We start from the raw sequence: 22,899 nt of genomic DNA, 5'->3' as shown, positions 1-22,899 counted from the left end.
AAATTTCTACAGATTTCATGATAGATCGGGTGATACGTCAGCATGCATGTTGTTTACACCCTATGAAACATCTTTTTAACAACAATTAGACCCAAAATTTCAGGCATTATAAAAAACACTCCTACCAGTTGCACCCACTACCCAAACAAGGTTTTTCACCCATTTTCGAGTATATCTTAGTTAATTGAAATAAAATTCCATAATACGAAATCTCCTTTCCCCAAGGAATCAAAAGCCCTGGTTTCAATATCCCAATAATTCTACACTACCAGCAACTTTAGCATGCAAATTTTCAAAATAAGTGGGACTAACAGTCTAATAGAGGAGTAGATGAGAGTACATACCTTTAGTTGGCAAGAGATTGTAAGAATTGCTCCAAAAATTTTACCTTTGCTGTTTTTCCCAAGATTTTCTGCCTTCTCTTTGTGTTTTGAAGTGTAGAGGTAGAATGTAGTGGGTGGAGAGTTTAAAAGGGAGAAGGGAGGGGAATATTATGAGACTAAGGGAGTGAATGAGAGGGGAAACAGTGGGGAGTTGAGAAGTTTTCGGTAAAGGGGGAGGTATAGAGTGGGAAGGTGAAATATCACCTTCCCCGTTTTTAATTATGCCTGGTTGGTTCCGCTGCAGCGGTCTATGATTTGATACAGTGGTACCGTTGTAGAGAAAAGGAAACCGCTGCAGCGGCCAAGTGTCATTTCAGTTTCTAGTCGCGATAACGACTCGTGGTCCTGCCCACTCCGGCGATAGGGATTTTACTCACGTATGAGTCCTAGGTCCCCCGGTTGTTTTGATTTTGCGGACTTAGATTTTCAAGTCTGGAGCCTCGTCCCCTAGTTATTACAGCCGTGCTAGCGACGCGTGTCCCGTATGACCGGTGTTACGGTTTTCTTTTACGCGGGTTAATAAAAGCTATTAAGAGGCTGTGGACTCTATTCAGATTTTATATTTTCAGAGTTGCCACCTAATTTTATAAAGGAAATTAGGAAAATCGAGTTAAAAGGGTTTTATCAAACAAAGAAAAATCCTTTTTTAAACCAGAGTTCGAAGTAAGAGTGTTGGTGATCCCCTAGGGAAGGTTTTAAGCACCCTAGTATTAAGGATCCGTAGAATACGGTTGACCTTCGAGCTTCAATGTGTGATTAATGTGATTATTTTCTAAAATGTTTTCTTTCTTGCAAAAATTTTCATGTTAATCATAAAACTCCATTTTTTGGCAAAATGTAGTTTTAGGAGAAGAAGTTGATATTTTAGGAAAAAGAGAGTTTTTTTTGGTAAATAATTGATTTTATTGATACCATGTAATAGTTACAATGCCAAGTAGAAGCTGACCATCTACCTCTCAAAATTTTACAGAAGTGCAGCTTTCTAAATGTACCTAGCTACTATCCAGAATACTGTCCATACTTACAGGCATTACAAATGGTCAAGCTGTGAATGATAACAACTAGCAGTAAATAACATTTTTTTTTAAAAAATCTTCTATGGCATGTTGTTCAAGCTGCCCAATGTAGTGCTCCACTTCTTCAAACCCTTGCCTCTGATATGGATGTGGATGGCAATTTCCCTGCAAATCCTGTCACAATGGAAGTGGCCTGCCTGGAATTGCAGGTTGTTCCTTTCCCTCCAAATGATGGAGACAACCATAGCAAAAACACAGAATGTTATTGCCCCTCTCCCTGTCTTGTTCCTAGCCCATTTACACGCCCACTGGACCTCTTCCTGCCAACTCAATATTTCTTTGAATACCCAACTAGGCCAACAGTCTATTCCAAAGAGCATGAGTAACAGGACACTAAAATAGGAGGTGATCTAATGTCTGAACTGCACTGTCACAAAATATACAGTCCATTGGAACATGGAACCCAATCCTTTGTAATCTATCTACTTTTGCTAACCTTCTCCAAGCAGCTAGCCAAAGGGTAAATTTTTGCCTTGGGTGTATATTCTGCTGAAGGGCAATACTCTTTCATGGCACTCTTTGGTATGTAGGCATGAGATGAATATAGAGCCTCTTAATTGAGAATTTGCCTTGGATCACCATAGAGTTAAAGATATTTGAGAGGTTGCCTGGTGGAGATATTTCCAAATTCAAGTGCTTCCTAGACTCCAAGATTTTCCTGATTACCCAAGTTGCATTTGCTGGAATAACACACACTCTTCCACTGTTGCATTGTGTAAATAGTATTCGTGAATCCATTTGACCCAAAGACAGTCTTTCTTCTCACTGATTGCCCAGAGCTGTTTAATAATAGTAGAGTGGTTCCATCCAGCCAGGTTGAGGATGTTTTGGCCACCAGCAACCCTTGGGGTGCACAATTTGGTCTAAGCAACAAGTGATTTCCTTGAGTTGCAAGCTGCATCTGTCCAAAGGAATGATCTACAAATGCTATCAATCATCTTGAGGATTCTTTTAGGTAAGATGAATATTTGGGCCCAATAAGTTTGGATCCCAAACAACACAGATTTGATCAATTGAATCCTCCCTGCATAAGATAAAAGTTTAGCTGACCAGCATTTAATTCTCTCTGTGATTTTCTGCACTAATGGCATGCACTGTGAAATTGTGAGTTTTTTTAGAGGATACGGGAACCCCCAAATATTTAAAGGGGAGTTCCCCTTCTCTGTACCCCAGTATACTCAGAATGTCTTGGTTCAAAGCAGAAGAAATCCCAGACAAATAGATTGAGCTCTTTTCCAGGTTTGCTGCCAGGCCTGAGGCATTTGAGAATCTTTGAAAAGCATCCTGCATCAATTAAATGGACCTCGGATCTGCCTTGCAGAACATTAAAAGATCGTCTGCAAAACAAATATGTGTCATTCCCATCTTTTTGCATCTTGGGTGGAATTTAAATTGCTTGTGCTGTTTCAGTAATGATAGCTGCCTTTGTAGATACTCCATTGCAATCACAAATAAGTAAGGGGACATAGGGTCCCCTTGTCTTATCCCCCTCTTCCCTTGGAATGGTGTACTTAGACTGCCATTCAACACAAGAGAGTATGACACTATTGATATACATTCTATCACCCATGAGATAAACTTGAAGGGAAATCCCAACTTTGCCAATAATTGTTTTAGAAAACTCCATTTAATGGAGTCATAAGCTTTTCTGAGATCCACTTTCATAACACACCTGGGGGATAGGCCCTTCCTAGAGTACCATTTCAATACCTCATGACTAATTAAGATATTACCAATTATGCTCCTCCCTTCTATAAAATGCAAACTGTGAAGGACTCACTATATGGCTAATGACCTCCTTCATCCTGTTTGTTAAGTTCGTGGTTATGATTTTGTAAATAGTAGTAGAGCGGGCAATAGGCCAGTAGTCCTTTACATGAGTTGGGGAAGATATCTTAGTTATGAGTGTAATAGCAGTGCAACTCACTGCTCTAAATAACATCCCAGTAATAAAGAATTCTTGGACAGCACTGATAACATCATTCTTGACCAGATTCCAGTGACATGTGAAAAAATCAATTGGAAAGCCATTAATTCCTGTGGATTTGTCATGTGGCATGATTTTGATAGCATGAAGAATCTCCTGAGCAGTTGCAGGTTGGATCAGGTGGCATTTCTGCTGGTGCGTGAGGCAAGGACCACTTCTGATAACCTCTACATTTGGGCATGGCAGTATCTCAGCAGCTAATCCCATTAGTTTAGAAAAGAAGTTGATAAATTCAGCCTCCACAAGGTGGGGATCCTGCACCTTAGTCCCCATGTCATCATACAGTGATGTGATAGTGTTCCTACTGGTTTTGATCTTCAGTTGAGCATGGAAATACTATGTATTAGCATCCCCACAAGAAATCCACACTGCTCTAGATTTTTGCCTAAGTACTTGCTCCTCTATATCACTCAATTTCTTCACTTCATTTAGTAACTCCTTCTCTTGGTCAATCAAGGCAGGACATAAAGGTTGTGTAATGATTTGAGCTTAAGTTACCTCCAGCCTTTGCCTTGCTGTGTGTAATCTTTGAGCATAGGAAGCCATGCAAGTATTCAATCCTTTGAGCCCCACCTTGAGTGCTTTTAATTTCTGCCACAACTGATGCATTTTTGTACCATGATATCTCACTGCCCAAATTAAATCTAGGATCCCACCAAAATCAGGATGGAATAACACTGTTTTATATAGTTTGAAGGGTTTTGGCTTGGATAGGGGCTGAGGGCACACTTGAATCACTATGGGAGAGTGATCAGATACCCCTGGTATCAAGAATTCAGCTTCAACCTGTCCATGTACTGCTATCCAGGCAAGGTTCCCAGGAGCCCAATCAATTTTAGAATAGACTTTTGTTCCAAGATCATGTTTATTACAGAAGGTAAAGAATCATCCCTTGGACCTCAATGTAGTTAATTGTAGAGTACTAATGCAGTTTTGGAAACCCTGTGTTTCAGTTGCTAGCACAGGTGACCCAATTCTATCAGCTATAGTCAAGACAATATTGAAATCCCCACTTAAAAGCCAAGGCCCCTGTATATCATTACCAAATAGTATCAATTAATTCCATAGTAGGTCCCTATGCTGCACTTCATTCTTGGCATATATAATTGTTAGATAAGTGGATAATTGACTAGTAACATCCTCCACTTTGTAGTGTATGAATTGCTCATGGACAATCTCCACATGTAGTTGAATAGAAGATTTCCACAACAACCATATCCTACCATTATAAGCATGAGGGTAATTATAGCAATGTGACCAGCCTAGAGCCACTTTCCTTAGAATATTCTCTGATTTTTGTTCCTTTACTCTTGTCTCTATAACACCCATAATATCCACCTTATTCTTCTGCAGAAAGAGTTTTAGTTCCTTCTGCTTTAAGGGCTGGTTCAGCCTTCTTATATTCCAAGTTATGACAATCATGTAGGGTCTTTTAGAACCCCAGGATCCCCCAGTTGTGCAGTTCCATCATCTTGGAGTACACTATAGGCATTTGCTGTCTGGATGTTTGCCTCAGTAATCATTTACCTCTCATTAACTCTTCTAACAACAATAGACCCCTCATTTGTAGCTGGATACACACTAGGATCATCAGCTTGTGGGTGAGTTGTATCTGGTTTATCCGTTTCAATAGGATGGTTTTCAGTCTCACTATTTGCTGAATTCACACCAGGATCAACAACTTCTGGGACTAGTTGAGAGGATTCAGGATTATCATTAGCAATAGGGCGGTTTCAACTTCCTTATCAGTATGCTGAGGTATCACATTTGCCACCCCTCTTGCTTGCCAACCTTGTCTTTGTTGAGTAGTTCTTTGCCTATTCCTCCTCCCCCTTCTCCTTCTTACCTCTTGGAAGGTGCTGGGCCTTTGTCTAACCTCCTCAGTTCTCCAACAGTCCTGTTCTAGGTTTCAAAATGTCACGACCCAACTAGAGGGCCATAACAGGCACCCGGAGCTAACACACCGAGCACCTTTAAACATACATCTCATAAACATTTCTGGGTGGACCATAAAGATAACTCCTGGATATCATAATCTGTAAGGACATATATCACAATATAACGACACATCTCTATATAATCTTCAACAGTTATGTCCATCATCACCAGCTGACAAGGCTACTAAAATGTTATACAATGACATGTACCGGTAGGGTTATGAAATGTCTAACTATACACACATGTCTACGAGCCTCTACATAGAATAAAAGTGACCATATGGACCAATACCAATAGATTGCAGCTTCGAAGTAAGTGGAGTGCTCCTGAGAATCCGTTGATAAATCACCTACGACTCAAATCCGTGTACCTGTCTACCTACGGGCATGAGCGCCGTGTCCTCAAGAAAGGACGTCAGTACAAACAATGTAATGAGTATGTAAGGCATGAATAACAACATCATAAGAAATATAGAACATAACATGAGATAAAGATAACCTGTACATCTGATTGCCTTATAAGAAGGATACCATGCATGCTTAGCTTTCTTTTTAAAAAACACATTCCTCATATATATATAAATAATAGTGCTGCGGAACGTGCAACCCGATCTATAAATATTTTATATTGCTGCGAAACGTGTAGCCCGATCCATATATCATATCATCATTATATATAAATATATATATTGCTGCGGAACGAACATCCCGATCCATTTATCCATATATCCTGCGTCCGGGCATCCCGCGTCCGATATCATAATATACCAACTGATCAGGTGGTTATGCGTATATAACGCCTCACCTTTTCCCATATCCCCTGTATACATGCTACTTATATATATATATATATATATATATATATATATATATATATATATATATATATATATATATATATATATATATATATATAATATAAGTAGCATGCATGAGAGCCAAATAAAAGCTACGACTCTATCGGAGTGACGTAAGGTCGGTGACCTCCGATTTATATTATGGAAAAATCATCATCGCTATATCTCACCCCAAAGGAACAATTATCATAAGGTGAGATCAACAACAATGAGTAAAATCAAGGAAATCATGAAATATACTCAACAATCTCATGATAGCATTAAAACCATAAACTTTGGAATTTCTAGAAGTAGGATCATCATCATCAACATTATCATCATAAAACATACTTATCTTTAACATCATAAGAACTCTAAGAATCATGAATCTCTCGCTTTTGGGAACAAGGACATTATGGAAAATATGTATAGGTTCATAAGAAAGGAATTATGCCTTTAGAAAGAAAGGGTTTAGCCTTAACATACCTTTTTGGTTGCCCTAACTTTAACTATTTAATACTTATCCTTCCAAGCTCATAAATCTATATTCAAGAGAATTCATATTATCGTTAGGCTTATCGTCATATGCTTGTCTTAAGCCCTCAAATTAATTCCTTTTAAAATATGCCGAAATTCGGGCAGCATCTCCCCTGTTTATATCCCTAGCCCGAAATCACAATACCAACAAAACAACAGCAATAGCAATACTAATATCAACCACATCATCATCAATACCAAAATATTCCATAAAACATCCCACACGATGTTTTTCAACATACAACAACAATATACACTTCCTTTCTTCCCAATCAAGGAGCATAATCTCATCAACAAACCAACAACATTAGATAACATACATATACATGTAAATCAGCCCAACGACATGGTCACAAAATGCTCAAAACAGTCCATAAACACAACAACTACAACACAACACTTTATGACCTTTCCTCCATAACAATTTTCACTTTTAAGACTTGTTAAACCTTCAAATCAACTCAACATAAGATATAAGATGAAGAACATACCATATACTTGAATAAAGTTAGCCACACCAACTTTATTCAAGGCCAAACTCAACACAACATCAAGTAGAAGCAAGAACAATCACCTTTCATGGACTAGTTTGGTGTAATCTTGTTAAATCCTTGGTTTAATGGGCTATAAATGTTTGGGGGATGTGTTAGGAGGTTTCTAGGACTCATGAGAATGTAAAATGATGAAAAAAATGGGGTTTATGGGGGGTTTTTATACCCCTTGAAAGTCGGTGGAACCGACTTTCCCAAGTGGGACCCATGGAAGCCATTTGGCAGTTTGAGGGGTTATCTTAAAATGGCCATAACTCCTTACTCCGATGTCGTTTTGATGAGTAGTTTGTTGTGTTGGAAACTAGACTCGACGAACTTTATTTTAGGCTTTTGAAACACCTTAAAACTCCTAATATACCTAGAGATATACCCCTCCAAAGTTGACCCAAAATTCTGCCAACTTTTTTCCAAATGTTCGACAAACTTATTTTCTTCGATTTGCTTGGCCCCAGAATCTTCTAAAACTCTCCATACATGATATTTATCATTAATAATACTTGATAATGGTCATGTCCTTTGGTTTCAGGGTTGTCCTTCCCGGTTACGACTTACGAGATCGTAATCCATCCTTTACTTCATTGTTACGAACTTCCCATGGCTTGTACCTTCCAAAACTTCATGGGACGTCTCCGATGCTCCATTAATATGGTGAAGTACGTGGCATGCTCATGCTCTGAAAATGCGTGGTGTAACACCAAACTTCATACACTTGGTACAGAATTTTGGTTGCCATTCATAGTCTACTTACTACTGAAAGGAACCAGTTAGAGTGATCAGCTCACTAGATGTAGGTAAGGGTTGTGATACATTAGCTTCAATGAGTATCCTGGGAAAATAAATCTTGTCTTTTGCTGCAGTGAACTTATCTATGTATAATGGTCTCCCTACTGCACTTGCTAGCTTCCCCAATGCATCAGCAGACCAGTACCATCTAGGTAACCCAGGGAAGGTAACCCATAGAGGAATGGTGGTAATACAGTCAGGGTCAAACTCAAAGTTTAACTCCCAATGCTGGATAACAAGGGGTTTATTGTGAAAAGTGTACGGTCCAACTTCAAGAACCTTGTCACAATCCTCAACAGTATCAAAACGAAATATAAAATACCCTTTATCATGTTGTAGTATCTAGGGCTTCTTAACAAAATTCCAAGTATTATGTATGTAACTATCCATCATTTTAACATAAGGAGTGTCCCCAATCACAAAACCAATCAACGCCGACTTCCAATACTCTTTCGATTCCGTCAAGTCCTCATCCACAATCGTAACATAGTCCTTCCCATTTCTAGTACTAGGAGGGACATAGAACAGTGGCATACCTTTTTGAGCTAGCTGATATTCTTTAAATTCATTTTCCACCATCGGGGTTTGCTGAGTGGAGGTGCCAGCCTCAGAAAATTGAAGACGCTGTACCACTGGTTGTGTTGTATTAGATGCCCCACCATAGGGTTCCAGGTGAAATGATTTCTGCGAGTCTAAGTCAAAATCGTGTTCAACCTCCTCCTCCGCAATCGATTGGAACTGGGGAGGAAGAAAGCTACCAAAAGTGAGGTATCATGTGGGGTTACAAGTTTTGTCTCCGAGAGAGCCACCTTGCCAGAGGTGGTCGTCATTTTCTTTAGTTTGGTAAATCGGTGCACGTTAGCCAAGCCTAGTTATCGTGCACCGAGAGAGCCATTGAAAAATACTAGTTTGTTAAGTTTTAAAACTTATAAGGGTTTAAGTCATTTCATTTACGAACCAAAACACACTTAAGATTTTTTCTTAATTAGAGTTTCTACTAACTTGGTCCAATGTCATGATTTGAATCCTTATAAGTTCTTATATATATATATATATATATATATATATATATATATATATATATATATATATATATACACACACACACACACATTCGGGTCAACCATGTTCTACTTTGGATCCCTTTCTCAAACTTGTATTTAAATAGAATTCCTCTTGTTCATTTAGCTTTATGTGGGCCAAGGCTCAAAAACTGTTTTTGATTCCAACTCAAACCATTTTTATCTTATACAGGATTTTAACTAGGTTCTAAAGGGTTTCAATAATACACAAGTATTTACAAAAAAACATGTTCATACAAAATTAATGTAGACATATAAAATAAGCCCGTTTACACAAAATAAAGGAAATGGAAAGAAAATTTAGCTTTTTCGGCCTTGGGCCCAAATCCTTTAGCAATCCTATGCTTTTGTTGTTCTTCTATGCTGTTTCTAGTTTTTCGTCCCCCGGATTCGCTTTATTTGTACCTCGCACAACAAAGAGAAAAGTAGTTAGTCAAAATGATACACCACCCCATAGGGTGACGTTTATGAACATAAAAAAAAATAATATCCCTCAGACTCGTATCAAACTTTGAGAGCTTTGATTACGGAGGCTCAGATTTATGCTTCCGAATTTTAGCTAGAAACCAAGTCAAGTCGCAGTTGCGAATACTAGTTTGCTTGTTAGCCATACTAGTCCACATCTATACGCTCGTCAATTTCTACCTTGTGATTTTATTTATAAGTATCATCATTGCCTAAACCGAGGGATAACCTTTCCGGACAAGGCATGACCTCAAATTAAATTTTCTCACCGGCCTAGTGTAGTATCTGATCAACTCAATTGTTTTTTATATCAAGTGTAGCATCAGAACATCAGTAAAGTTTCAAAAGGGAGAGATATTTTGGTAAAATGCAGCAGTAAGACACTCAAGTGCAAACTCTGTTTTTTTTTTTTTAAGCAACAACACAACAATGCAACAACAACATAGAAGTCTCAAGTGCAACTACTATGTTCAAAGAGAAACAGCCCCAACATGCAGCAAATCTATCCTCGAAATGCGGCAATCACTCAACCAAAATATATCAGTAGCAAGCCGAATATAACAACAATTTTAAGTCCCAAGTGTAGCACTTTATGTTCAGCAAGTGTAGCATCATACTCAGCAAAACATGGCAGCAATAGTTTGGTCCAAGACACAATAGTGGCAAGTCCTATGGCAGCTTATGGTAAGAAATTTATTTAGCAAGGGCAACAATTTAGTATTCTGTTTCCCTTTTAAACAAAGCAGCAGCTCACTCGTAAGCATTGGCAACAACCATTTCTCCTTTCATTCAAGTGTTATCAATTGCAGCAACTGTTCCCAACCAATGTAGCATCTATTCTTCTTAAATGACAGCTCGCATTACTCAGAATTCTCAAATGTAGCTGTTGTTCTTAGGGCAACAGCTCAAGGAAAATACAACAGCAAATTGGAAACATCAAGACAACACAGTTAGGCAGCTGAGTAGCAACATAACAACAATGGTTTCCTAAAAAATGGGCATCCAATCATTGCTACCAGCCCCTCCAAAATGCAACAGGTTTGGTCTCAAAATGCAGCAACAAGTCAGGCAACAACCATTCTTATCAAGCAGCAGCCAAGATAGCAACTCAAGGAGGTTTGGTGAATCCCCAGGTCATGCAAAAAGGAGGAGGGGTGAAAAGTTAGCTAAAAATTTTCTTTTTCTATAGGCACAAATACAACACCTTATAATCTGAAATAGAACATACTGGTCATTTCTATGAGGAAGATTCAAATTACAATTTAAGTTGACTACCAATAGCACCTAAAATTATTGATTAGTATCTCAAAGGGTTCTTAAGATTAGATCCCAACAAGCTGGAAACTATCATGACTTTAGTATCATTTTAATCAATAGATACTACCATATATTTCAGTTACTGCACTAGCATACATGGATCATGGTCTCTTGAAACCTTATCACCAATTGTAGAAGTAAATAAGTACATGATTTCTAAGCAAATACATTCATAGTCATTTCATATAACAGAGAGATACATAACAGTATATATTATTGCATAGATATTATATATATATACACATATATATGTATATATATATATATATATATATATATATATATATATATATGTATATGTATATATCTATATATAACAACATATATTATTTTGCTGAACGCTTTAGTAATTAACAGTCCTTGTCTTATATATATATATATATATGTATAACAACATATATTATATATATATACATATATATATGTATAACAACATATATTATATATATATACATATATATATGTATAACAACATATATTATTTTGCTGAACGCTTTAGTAATTAACAGTCCTTGTCTTTAGGTAAACAAATTCAAACTTGATTTTTTACATCCTTTTATTTAGTGTAATGGACATGACCAGAAATGTAACTTTGATGAAAACATTCGACATGTATTACTAATCAACGCGAAGAAAATAGAACTTCTGAAGCTACACAGCACTCGGCGTTTATCTTCGATACACATGGAATAGAAACAGAACACAAGCAATCAGGCATTTATTTTTAATACAAAATAGAACTCAAACAAATTAATAAAGGACATTCAAAAAATTAATTTTCATTCTAACCAAGATTAAGAAACAAAACAAAGGAGAAAACAATAGAGAAAGAGAAAAACACAAGATTTGAGGATTCATTTACTTTTTTTTTTGGAAAATGCTTCACCAAACATGTATTTGAAAGATCAATTGGTCTAAAAAACTCTTATTCAAACCAAAAACAAAAGCAGTAACAACAAACACTAAAGGTAGAAGGTATAACTCACAAATTTCAACTATTTGGCATGCTATACAGTTGAACTGACACTGAATAAATAAGTTTCAGACTTGTTGAAAAGATGAACCTAGGCTCTACACTTGACTGGTTTAAACAAGAAAAGCATGTTGTTTTAAGGACATAGGTTCATGGGATTCGTAGACTTATGATGGGTGAAACATAGTAAAAGGGAGGGTCATGAACATCACTGAATGCCTCAATTATGGGTGCTACTAATAGAATCACAATTTACTCACATATAACATTTGACATTTTGAGAATAACAAGGAAGCTAGGGCCAAATCTTTATATCCATTATTCAACAGTACTTAGAATATTACAACTTCACCATAATAAAATCATGCTCATTTAGAGAGAAAAATATTATCACTTCTTGTAAAGCTACACTATGCTTAATACTGCGAATTAAGTAAACATGTAAGCTCAAGGCCTTGAAAACACATACTGAATTTTAAAGAAGGAAGAAATTCAATAAACCTCACATGTTGAAGATAAAACAAAGAAAACTGAATACGAGATTAGCCATACAGGATCATACATTTCAAATTTAGCAGACTCGTAGACATTTCAAAGTGTCTTCAACAACTTTGATCAGGCAGCAACAGTTAGAGTAAGCAGGTGAAGCTGGAAGTTCAATCTATTCGTGCTTAACTACTCACGATTTACTTCCATATAAACTAATATTATACCGCTAAGGAACTTGCATACTTAATCACCAGTAGAAGCCAAAGGAATAGCCACGAAAGGAAACTAAGTAATCACAACTAAACAGAAAACATAACTAAAATAATAAATATGCCAAAGTAAACTATATAGAGAAACAGAACTAAAAAATGAAAAGAAAAGGGGGAATTACCTTTTTGTCGAGCAGCGACGGGGGCGACGAGAGCCTATGAGCTACCATTCACCCAAAATATCTTCCGACGAACGGACACGAGACCCAAAAAATTAACTATGAGCAAGAACTTCCTCGAATCTCAAGGCTTAGCCGAGTTTCTAAGTGTTCAAGCTCTTGGGGGTGTGAAAAGACCCCATTGTGGTTATGAAAAACAACTGTAGGTGTAAAAACCTATTTGTGGTTGTCTCTCAAAAAATCGTCTCCTGTGAAATGATGAATGGGGTTATTTATATAGAACCTCAAAAGTCCCAATTTCAAGTGTTCAACCGATGTGGGACAATTAGGATTGCCTTGGAATCCAATTTTTACTTGAAATTCATTTGTTGGGGTCTGAAATCTGAATTCTTTGAAAAGAAAAGATAAGATCGAATTAAAATAAAGAGTTACCATTGCAAAGTTGTTGATGCCTAAGCTAATATCCAAACGCCATAAAAGCTTGCTATTTCCGGATGAACAAGGCCCGGAAAACTTAAAGGTTGCTGAACCTTTAACCAAAAGTGACTATAACAGCTGGTTCGCGCTAGGATGACAGAGAGGACGAGCTTAGGGTTCGCTTGGTTCTGGATTGAGAAAATGAATGATTCATCCCTTTTAATTTTGGGATGGGCTAGGTTATGAAGATTATTGGGCTGGACGTTTTTGGTTTTATTTGGGCCGAAATTTTGGGATTAAAAGGATGGCACTTGAATTTGACAAATTGCCTTCTTGTACTTCAAAGGTTAATAAAATAGCCAAATAATTCAGAGATTGAGATGAATTAATAATCCAATTAATTTGTTGAGCTTCTTGATTTAACAGTGTAAAATAGATTAATTATAACAATTGATAGTTAAAATAGACATAACATATATTGGGGTATTTTGCCCGTGAAATGGCAAAACATCACCGAAAGCTGTTTTAGAAAGTATTTTTGATTTTCTGAATAATTCTTTTACTCTGTTTGCGATTCAAGAAAATTGACTAGTTAATTTAAATCTTTGGAGGGCAAAAATTGGGTGTCAACAACTGCCCCTTTATTGTTCGGGGATGGCAGTGCCATCCCTGAGCAATGAAATTTGACAAACCCGATTTTTGACCGACCAAGTAAATTCATCTCTTAAAGCGAAAAGTGCATGCAGTTTTGAAAATTATGGATGGAACCTGGCATTGGGTTTCCTACATATCTCAGGCTATATGAGAATTTAGGCCAATTGTAGTTCGACTCGATTTTTTTGAAAACTTTCAAAATTGCCGATGTGTCGAACTTATGAGATTAGGAGCTTGGGACATGATTGAGGGAGTTTGGATCACAGTCGAGCTCTAATATTGAGTTCTCCTACATGTCCCTACTCTCGGGAATCGGGTTATATGTCGTTCGAGTCGATCGGAAGAAAAGGATATTCCGTATGCGGAAGTAACCTTTAGTTTGGGATAGATGACTTCGAACTTTTGAGTACGGAAAATAGGCTTGCAATCTCTAAGCTATGAATGTGGCATGCTTCACACTCATACTTAAGTCCTTACACGGACATAGTTTCGTATACCTTAAGTATGTCGTCACCTAGATTTGAAAGTAACACCGGTGGTGCCTTAGTGTAGGTTCAAAGATTACACTTAATGCGAAACTTCAAAAAATAGCGATCCTTGCCTTTTGGGTAGTGGTTTTGAAACGAAAGAAAACCTACATGCCTTTTATAGGGGTGTAGTTTGATGGTGGTGAAAGGTGATCCTTAACTCTTTCCTGAAGAGTCTGCTCCTCTCTTCTGCAATGTGCCCGGGTTCGCTGCTAAGAAAAATTTCCACGTTTGCTCTGCATGCATCTGGTTCTAGTCTGGTTAGCCTGCTCCTCTCTTTGGCAGCTGCTAACCTGCTTCCATCTGCTGGGTAACACCGTGATTGATTTTGAAAACGAATAATGTGGCCGCCTGACCGGATTTACATCGTTCTGATATTTGGAATGAATACTACGGCCAACTGATTGGATTTGCATTGCTTTGATATGCTGGGGCAAAACCTGCAACCAACTGGTCAGAATTACATTGCTTGACTTTTTAGCGAAGACTGTAATCAATTAACCGGATTTACATCGCCTGACTCACTGGAGCAAAAACTGCACCTAACTGGTCGGAATTACATCGTAGCCCTCGTGGCTAGATATTTTCCCTTGTGGCATTTTGATCCTTTTATAGCCCTCGTGGCTAGATATTTACCCTTGCAACAATTTGATCCTTTTATAGACCCCGTGGCTAGATATTTGCCCTTGCGACGTTTTGATCCTTTTATAGACTCCGTGGCTAGATATTTTCCCTTGTGGTGTTTTCGATCATTTTTGTAGCCCTCTTTGGCCTAGTTGTCGCCCTTGTGGTGTTTTGAAATTATTGCAAAAAATAAACTTATCAGTAGAAAAATGCAACGTCGTAGTTGCAAAGTCTTAAAGGTGGATAAGCCAATTTAAAAGAGCAGCAAAACAATTTAAATGATTGTTTCATTTTCATTTGGGTAGCATCTCACTTCGGTGAGCAGCGTCCCATTTTTTGGTTAGCGTTTCACCTTGGTGATTAGCATTCCATTTCGTCGGTTAGCGTCTCACCCTAGTGACTAGCATTCCGTTTTATCGTGTAGAGTTTCACTTTGGTGATTAGCATCCCGTTTTGTCGGTTAGCATCTCACTTTAGTGACTAGCCTTCCATTTTACCGGGTAGCGTTTCACTTTGGTGATTAGCGTCCCGTTTTGTTGGTTAGCGTCTCATCTTAATGACGAGCATTTCATTTTACCGGGTAGCATTTCACTTTGGTGATTAGCGTCCCGTTAGAATCCCACTTGCAGGCAAACAAGGAATAAAGTCCCTTTTTCCGGTAAAACATAAATTGAGATACCGAAAACCATGTGTTTGACATGGTTTGTGATTCTTTTGAGCCTCGTTTTTGAAGATTTAAGCCACCATTTCCCTCGAGCACATAGCAATTACCTTGATGCCTCTCTGTATTTTGAATATTGTATCAAAGTCCATTTTGTTATTCGTACGGCCTGTACTTACAGAAAATGGTTAGTAGATATGTTGTCTCTTTTCCAGTGACCGTAGTAAAAAAAAAATTAAGAAAGAACTTGTATAAAGGTTAATGGCATATGAAAAACTGTCAAGCAACCTTTGCTCGTTGTAGAGGTAGGCAACACTTTTCGTTGTTTTGGCGACCTTTGACTATACTCTGTGGATCTTTGCTTTTGCTGGAGAGTTTGGTATTCCTCTTCAACAAATTATTCTCATTTATGGTCAAAGAAAGGTCGTTGATGACTTGATGTTGACTTCTTCAAAATTTCAAAGCAAAGTAGTTAAAATAGTCACCATGAACGACAAAACATTTATAACGGAGAAGAAAGTTCAGGTGTAGCCGTTCGGCTTGCGCTGTCAGATAGGCATTATTTGATATTTTTTGTTGTTGTTAAAGGCTTGATTTCCATTTCATCTGTCTTAATAGTCTCGTCGTTCTTTCAGCTTGATCGATAACCTTGATGTTTGACGGTGTTACCTGCAAAAATTCTTGTGCAGAAGTTAGTAAGGAAAGAAATCTAAAGCTAGATATGAAGTTGATCGATGCGACATCTCCATCTTTGGTCGGTGCTTTTGTTAACATCGTGTTTTGAGAATTAAATTTGACGTTGGAGGCTAAAATAACCAATTTTGGGACGTCACATAAATTGTGTCCTTACTCTGTTTGGGATCTCTATAGGGGGGAGATATTGCCCAGTAAAGGGTGTTTGGAACTTTTTTGATTGGGTATCTTGAAGTTTGAACAAAGATCGTCTGAACTACTTTAACAAGTTGCCCTAATTTTAAGTTGTATCGATGACGTCCTGTGTTGAACCCTAAATTGGAGTTTTTGAGACCCTCTCAAAAATTCTGCCCCAGTTGAAACTATGTAGGCGTCCTTTCAGTACCTAAAATTATATGTGTCTATCAGAACCTGGATTTTGAAAAAAAAATGCTCTCTTCTCTCTCTTCCTATGCAAACCTTAGTTTGAAACCCTAACCTTTCTATGGCCACTCCGGCTACTGGCCAGCCATCGCCACTGGTGGTTGGTCAGTCTCTTTCTCTTCATGATTCCTTCCAATTCCCTCCCCTCTCTACATCCAGCAATCCACAACAACCACAACCAGCAACAATCACGTACAATGATTCAAAATATCCTCATACTCTTATGGATGAATCTGTTGAAACTCCCATGCAGACGTGAACCCATTCCTATGAAGAAGGTGGAGATTATAGATGGGAAACACGTTGTGAGATGGTCCTCCTCTGAAGTCTTACGTATGGAGATGATTGAAAATTTACAAAATGCCATTGTTGGTAAGTTTTCATATGGATAGCTTGAGTTAGATGAACTTAGAACTATTATATCTCAATAGTATGGTGCGAAGGGTACCTGTTGTGTAGCTTCTTGAGAGATAGACATGTATTAATAAGATGTGATTTAAGAGAAGATTTTATTACTATCTCGTCAAAAAGTTTTTTTGGTTGAAATCAAAGGATGGTCATAATTATCAAATGAGACCTTTGATTTATGATTCCAAGTTTAGTATTGAAAATAAGACTTCAATTGCTATCGCTTGGATCTCATTTCCAAACCTACTTCCTACCTTTTTTTGTCAAGGAATCTTTATTTACGTTGGCATCAGCTGTGGGCAAGCCAATTCAACTTGATGCTGCTACAATGAATAAAACTAGGCCAAATAGTGCAAGAGTGAAGGTTCACGTGGATTTGCTTGCAGATTTGCCTAAGTATGTATGGATGGAAATTGAAGATAATGTTACAAAGGAAATCAGGACTATTCAAGTTAATAATCAGTATGACTATCTACCAAAGTATTGCACAAAGTGTTTGTTGCAAAATCATTCAAATGAAGATTGTTGGGTGCTTCATCCAGAACTGCTAAAAAATGATCAACAACAAGTGGAAGAAAAGGAAGAAGTGGCTCAGAACAATGGAAAGGCTATAGTTGTAGCAGAGGTGCCTAGAACAAGTCAACAAGGGCACTTCCAACAAAGAAGATATAGAGGGTATAGGGGGTGGAGACAGCCAATGCAACAATATCTTCCAAAAGTTTTATCTAGTGGTACTATGGTATTATATCCTGGATACAAAGGTCAAGACAAGAACAAAGTGGTTCCCATTGGGAAGTGTGATGGAAACAAAGAAGTTAGTGTTTCAAATAAATTTGAAGTCTTGAATCAAGGAGTAGATAACACTGAAGCTAGCAAGTTGAATAATGGAAATAAAAGTACTGTGGAGGATGTGGTAGGTAATAAGGATGATGATGGCTCTGTAGAGCAAAGGGTTGCAGTTGCAATTGTTGATGATATGAAGGATCATGTTCAAGTTAATAATATGCATGATTGTGTAGAAGGTGCAATTTTGTCTCAGGAAACTGTCTAGGCAAAGAACATGGTCATAACTCTGAAAGAGGGTGAAATTGATGATAATGAAGTTAATGAGGTGCAAAATAATGATGTTGATAATCAAAGTGTAGTAGCAGTTGATACAACACAACAGATTATTGGAGATCAGGTTCAAAAAGCTATTAATAATCAACAACAGGTGGATGGCAATGCAGAAACTCAGGTGGATATTGTGGTTTATGAATCAATAAAGGCTTATGATTATAAAAAACAGGAGAACAATGGTGTTTTGGAGAATAACATTGGTGTGGTGGAAGAGCAAAAAGAGATGGAGTTAGTATCTGATCACATTGATGATGTGCATAAGCCTGCGAATATGCATGGACATACTGATAAAGATCTTGATGATGCAGATGTAGTTTCTAAATCTATAGAACAATGTGGGGGCAAAGATGAAGTTGATCAGAATAAAGGTGAGTTGGAAGTTATGCATGATCCTGGTGATGAGGTGTATAGGTTAGTTAATGAGGTTCATGTAAAGGCTGATAGTATACTAGCACTTGTAGATACAGATGGTCAGCAACAAGGAGAGCAAGATAGGGGTATTAGAGATGAAGATGAAGATAGTTCTACTCTAATTACTCAAAATTCTGATGAGGAGGTATTTAATACTGAAGACCTCTAGGAGAATCAGATGACAGAATGTATTCAAGCTGGTACTTTGAATGTGAATGAAGTTTCTAATAAGGAAGTTCAAGGTAAGGTTGGAAAGTATAGCTTAGAGAATGAAGGTAAAGTGGTTATTGGTTGCTTTCCAAGTAAGAATGTTTCTATGGATCATGAGGCTACTGCTCAAGATCTAATTTTGAAGGACAGCTCTAATGTTGTATATACACAGAGGAAATATTCCCCTAACAAAGAAATACATGATCTGGTGTCACATAATCTGCAGGATTTGGAGAATAAAAATTTCTTTGCTGAATTGAAAGGAGCAGTCAGTTCAGATGTGAAGCAAGCTGAGAGTAATCTAGTATTGGAGGAGTGTGTAGAAATATCTTCACATGATAATTCTAAAGGTAATAAGAAAAGGAAGAAGGGCAAGCCTGATGCTGAATTGTTAGTTACTAGATCAACTCCAAAAAGAAACACAGGTGCAAGTAAGAAAACTGGAGAGCAACCATTCAGGACTCTGCCAAAGAGGGGTGCAAGTTCTAAATTAAGTTCTTAATGACGAAGGAATTTAGTTGGAACATAAGATATGTGAATGCTCATAAGGCTTTTCATAGAGTTCAGATGTTGCATAGACATCATAAATTCTTCTTGATAGCATTCATGGAGCCTTTTCAAGACTCTAGACACATTGACAAATATAAAAGGTGATTGGGTATGCAGATTGCTGGCTTTAACTGTAATGGTAAAATCTATTTTTTTAATGGTGGAATTGATGTGGAAGTATTGATGAATACTGATCAACAAGTTACTCTCAAACTTTCTTTGCTAGACTGTGGCAAAATATTAATCACTACTTTAGTTTATGCAAAGTGTGATGCTATCGACAGATTGGAACTGTGGGATGATATCTATTCTTTATCAAGCAGCATGAATTCTCCATGGTTGGTAGGTGGAGATTTCAATGTCATTTTAAATGAAAAAGAAAAGATAGGTGGATTGCCAGTTCATCAGACAGAGATTGAGGATTTTGCTTTTTGTAAATATTCTTGTGACCTTCAGGATATTGACTTTAGGGCAGTATATTTACTTGGTGGAATGGTAGAGCTAGGGAAGATTGCATATTCAAAAGATTGGACAGGATCTTAGTCAATAACTAGTTGCAAGAATGGTTTGGTAATTTACAGATGGAGCATCTGTCCAGAACTGGATCAGATCATGCATCTCTTGTGCTTACAGCAGGAGAACAAGCTCAGCAATTCTGTAAGCCTTTTATATTCCTGAAATTTTGGGTAGATCATGAGTCTTTCTTGCATACAGTGGAGCAACATTAGAGTACTGAGTTTGTTGGAGATGGTTTTGTTACTTTTAAGTTGAAAATGAATAAGTTGAAAGCTGCTTTATCAGTATGGAGTAAAGAGACTTTGGTGATATCTTTAAGCAATTAACCATCAGGGAGGATATTGTTAAGATCAAAGAGCGGTTATTTGAAGAGGATCCTTCTGAAGTCAATAGAATGGTGTTGCAACAGGCTCAAGCTGAATTCAAAAGACATCTGCATTTTGAAGAAGAGTTTTGGAAACAAAAAGCTGGTGTAAAATGGCAATCAGAAGGAGATAGAAATACAAGGTTTTTTCATAGCTTGGTGAATGGAAGAAGGAAGAGAATGCAACTTAATAGAATACAGAATGATGATGGTGCTTGGTTGGAAGATAGGGATCAGATTGCAACAGCAGCTATAGATATCTATCAGCAACAATTCTCTTCTGAGCCAACATCATCAGATTATAGCATTTTAGAGCATGTGTAGGAAGCTGTTTCTCAGGAACAAAATGAGTTACTATGTTCTATGCCATCCTTGGTGGAAGTGCATAAAGCTGTGTTTGAGTTAGCAGGTGATAGTGCATATGGTCCTGATGGTTTATCAGGAATCTTCTATCAGAAATGTTGGGACATTGTTGGTGTAGATGTATACAATGTAGTTAAGGATTTCTTTGATGGTCAAACTCTTCAAAAATCTTTCACTCACACTAACTTGGTGTTACTGCCAAAGAAGGAGACTATTAACAACTTTTCTGATCTCAGGCCTATCAGTTTAAGTAACTTCATCAACAAGATCATTACTAGAATTATTCATGACAAATTGGAATCCATTCTGCCTTGCTTAATCTCTTAGAACCAATCTGGTTTTGTAAAAGGAAGGAATATTATAGAGAATGTGTTACTTACTCAAGAGGTTGTTGCAGATATTAGAAAGAGGGGGAAGACATCAAATGTGATTCTCAAACTAGACATGGTAAAAGCATATGATAAGGTCTCTTGGAATTATTTGATTTAGGTGATGAAGAGGATGGAATTTTTCAGATATGTTTGTGGATATGATTTGGAGAATCCTAGCTAACAACTGGTATTCAATCCTCATTAATGGTTAGGCTACTGGTTTCTTTCATTCTGCATGGGGAGTAAAGCAAGGTGATCTACTATCACCTGCTTTATTCATCTTGGTTGCTAAAGTATTATCAAAAGCTTTAAATAGCTTGTTTGATGAAGGGATGTTCAGGGGATATGGATTGCCTAATTGGAGCTCTAATCTGAATCATTTGTCATATGCTGACGACACAATAGTTTTTGCTTCTGCTGATAAATGGTCATTACAAAGGATTATGAAGATTCTGCATGATTATGAAGTTGTTTCTGGTCAGAAGATTAATGTTCATGAGAGTGCTTTTTTACATGCATAAGAAAGTATCTAGTGAAATGGTGCATAAAGTCCAGCAGATTACAGAATTCTCAAGAGGTGAATTTTCGTTTTATTTACCTTGGATGTCCAGTGTTTCATGCAAGAAAACAGAAGATATTCTATAAAGATGTGATGAAAAAAGTTAGAGATAAATTTCAAGCATGGAAAGGAAAGTTACTGTCATTTGGTGGAAAAGCTATACTGATTAACAGTGTGTTGCAAAGCATTCTTTTATATCTGTTATCAACAATGGTTCCTCCAAAATATGTCATCAAAGAGTTACATAAACTGTTTAATAGATTTTTCTGGCTGGTAAATGTAAACATTGGTCTGAATGGAACAAATTGTGTTATCCTAAAGTGGAAGGTGGTTTAGGATTCAGATCATTGAGTGATATTTCAAGAGCTCTTTTCTCAAAGCTTTAGTGGAGGTTCAGAACAAGTAATTCTTTATGGTCAAACTTTATGTGGAATAAATACTATAAGAAGGTTAGATCAACTCTTGTTCAGTGGAAGGGTGGAACTCAGACATGGAAGTACATGTTAGAAGCTTGGAATGATATGGAGCATCATATCTAGTGGGAGCCTCATCAGGGTTCTACATCAATATGGTATGACAACTGGTTTAAGATAGGTGTTTTGAATGAACAAGCTTAGTTTCAGGCTTACAAGGATGACAGTGTAGAAGATCTAGCAGAGATAATATAAGGTGATCAGTGGGATACGACAAAAGTACAACATTTGTTTTGTGTTGAAATGGTGCATCTTATCAGTAATAAGCTTGGAAATCTGGTTGAACCTCAAGAAATTGACAAACCTCATTGGATACTTACTAGTTCTGATAAGTTCTCAATAAGTAGTGCATGAGAGTACATAAGGCAAAGAAGGCAGGTTTCCTCTTATTGTTCAAGGTTTTGGATCAAAGCTATGCCCTTTAAAATATCTCTTCTCATTTGGAGAGTTTGGATTTATAAGTTACCTGTTGATGAGGTATTACAAAGGATGCATATTTCAGTAGCTTCAAGAGGTAGTTGTTGTCACAGTCATCAAGAAACAATGGATCATTTATTCTTAACTGGTCCATTTGCAATGAAAGTTTGGAAATATTATTGTGATGCAACTGGAATTTCAGGACCTCTAATTCAGGTAAAGCATGCAATCCTGAAATGGTGGAATACTCCTGTTAAAGCTAAGTGGAAGACCCTATATCAAGCAGTTCTAACTTTCATTTTGTGGCAACTTTGGAAGGGTAGAAATACAAGGAGA

At 37.3% G+C, this 22,899-nt stretch overlaps 1 protein-coding gene across 1 annotated transcript; it reads left to right on the top strand.

Annotated features, from left to right (window-relative positions):
- The first annotated feature begins 19,611 nt into the window (after positions 1-19,611).
- On the top strand, positions 19,612-20,704 carry LOC132631021 (uncharacterized). Its single transcript, XM_060346621.1, has 3 exons — positions 19,612-19,995; positions 20,082-20,186; positions 20,336-20,704. Exons 1-3 carry the CDS (start codon positions 19,612-19,614, stop codon positions 20,702-20,704), a joined length of 858 nt encoding a protein of 285 aa, XP_060202604.1.
- Positions 20,705-22,899: the final 2,195 nt, after the last annotated feature.

This window comes from Lycium barbarum, chromosome 3, assembly GCF_019175385.1.
Source record: "Lycium barbarum isolate Lr01 chromosome 3, ASM1917538v2, whole genome shotgun sequence".
In the NCBI taxonomy this organism is placed as follows: domain Eukaryota; kingdom Viridiplantae; phylum Streptophyta; class Magnoliopsida; order Solanales; family Solanaceae; genus Lycium; species Lycium barbarum.
Note: the sequence above shows the minus strand (reverse complement) of the source record. Positions and strands in the feature narration are given on the sequence as shown.

Excerpts from the sequence above, each read along its gene's own strand:
- LOC132631021 (XM_060346621.1), top strand. The coding sequence starts at position 19,612 with ATGCAGATTGCTGGCTTTAACTGTAATGGTAAAATCTATTTTTTTAAT. Across the intron at positions 19,996-20,081 it reads TATATTTACTTGGTGGAATG|ATGGAGCATCTGTCCAGAAC; the intron begins GTAGAGCTAGGG and ends GGTAATTTACAG. Across the intron at positions 20,187-20,335 it reads TTATATTCCTGAAATTTTGG|CAATTAACCATCAGGGAGGA; the intron begins GTAGATCATGAG and ends GATATCTTTAAG.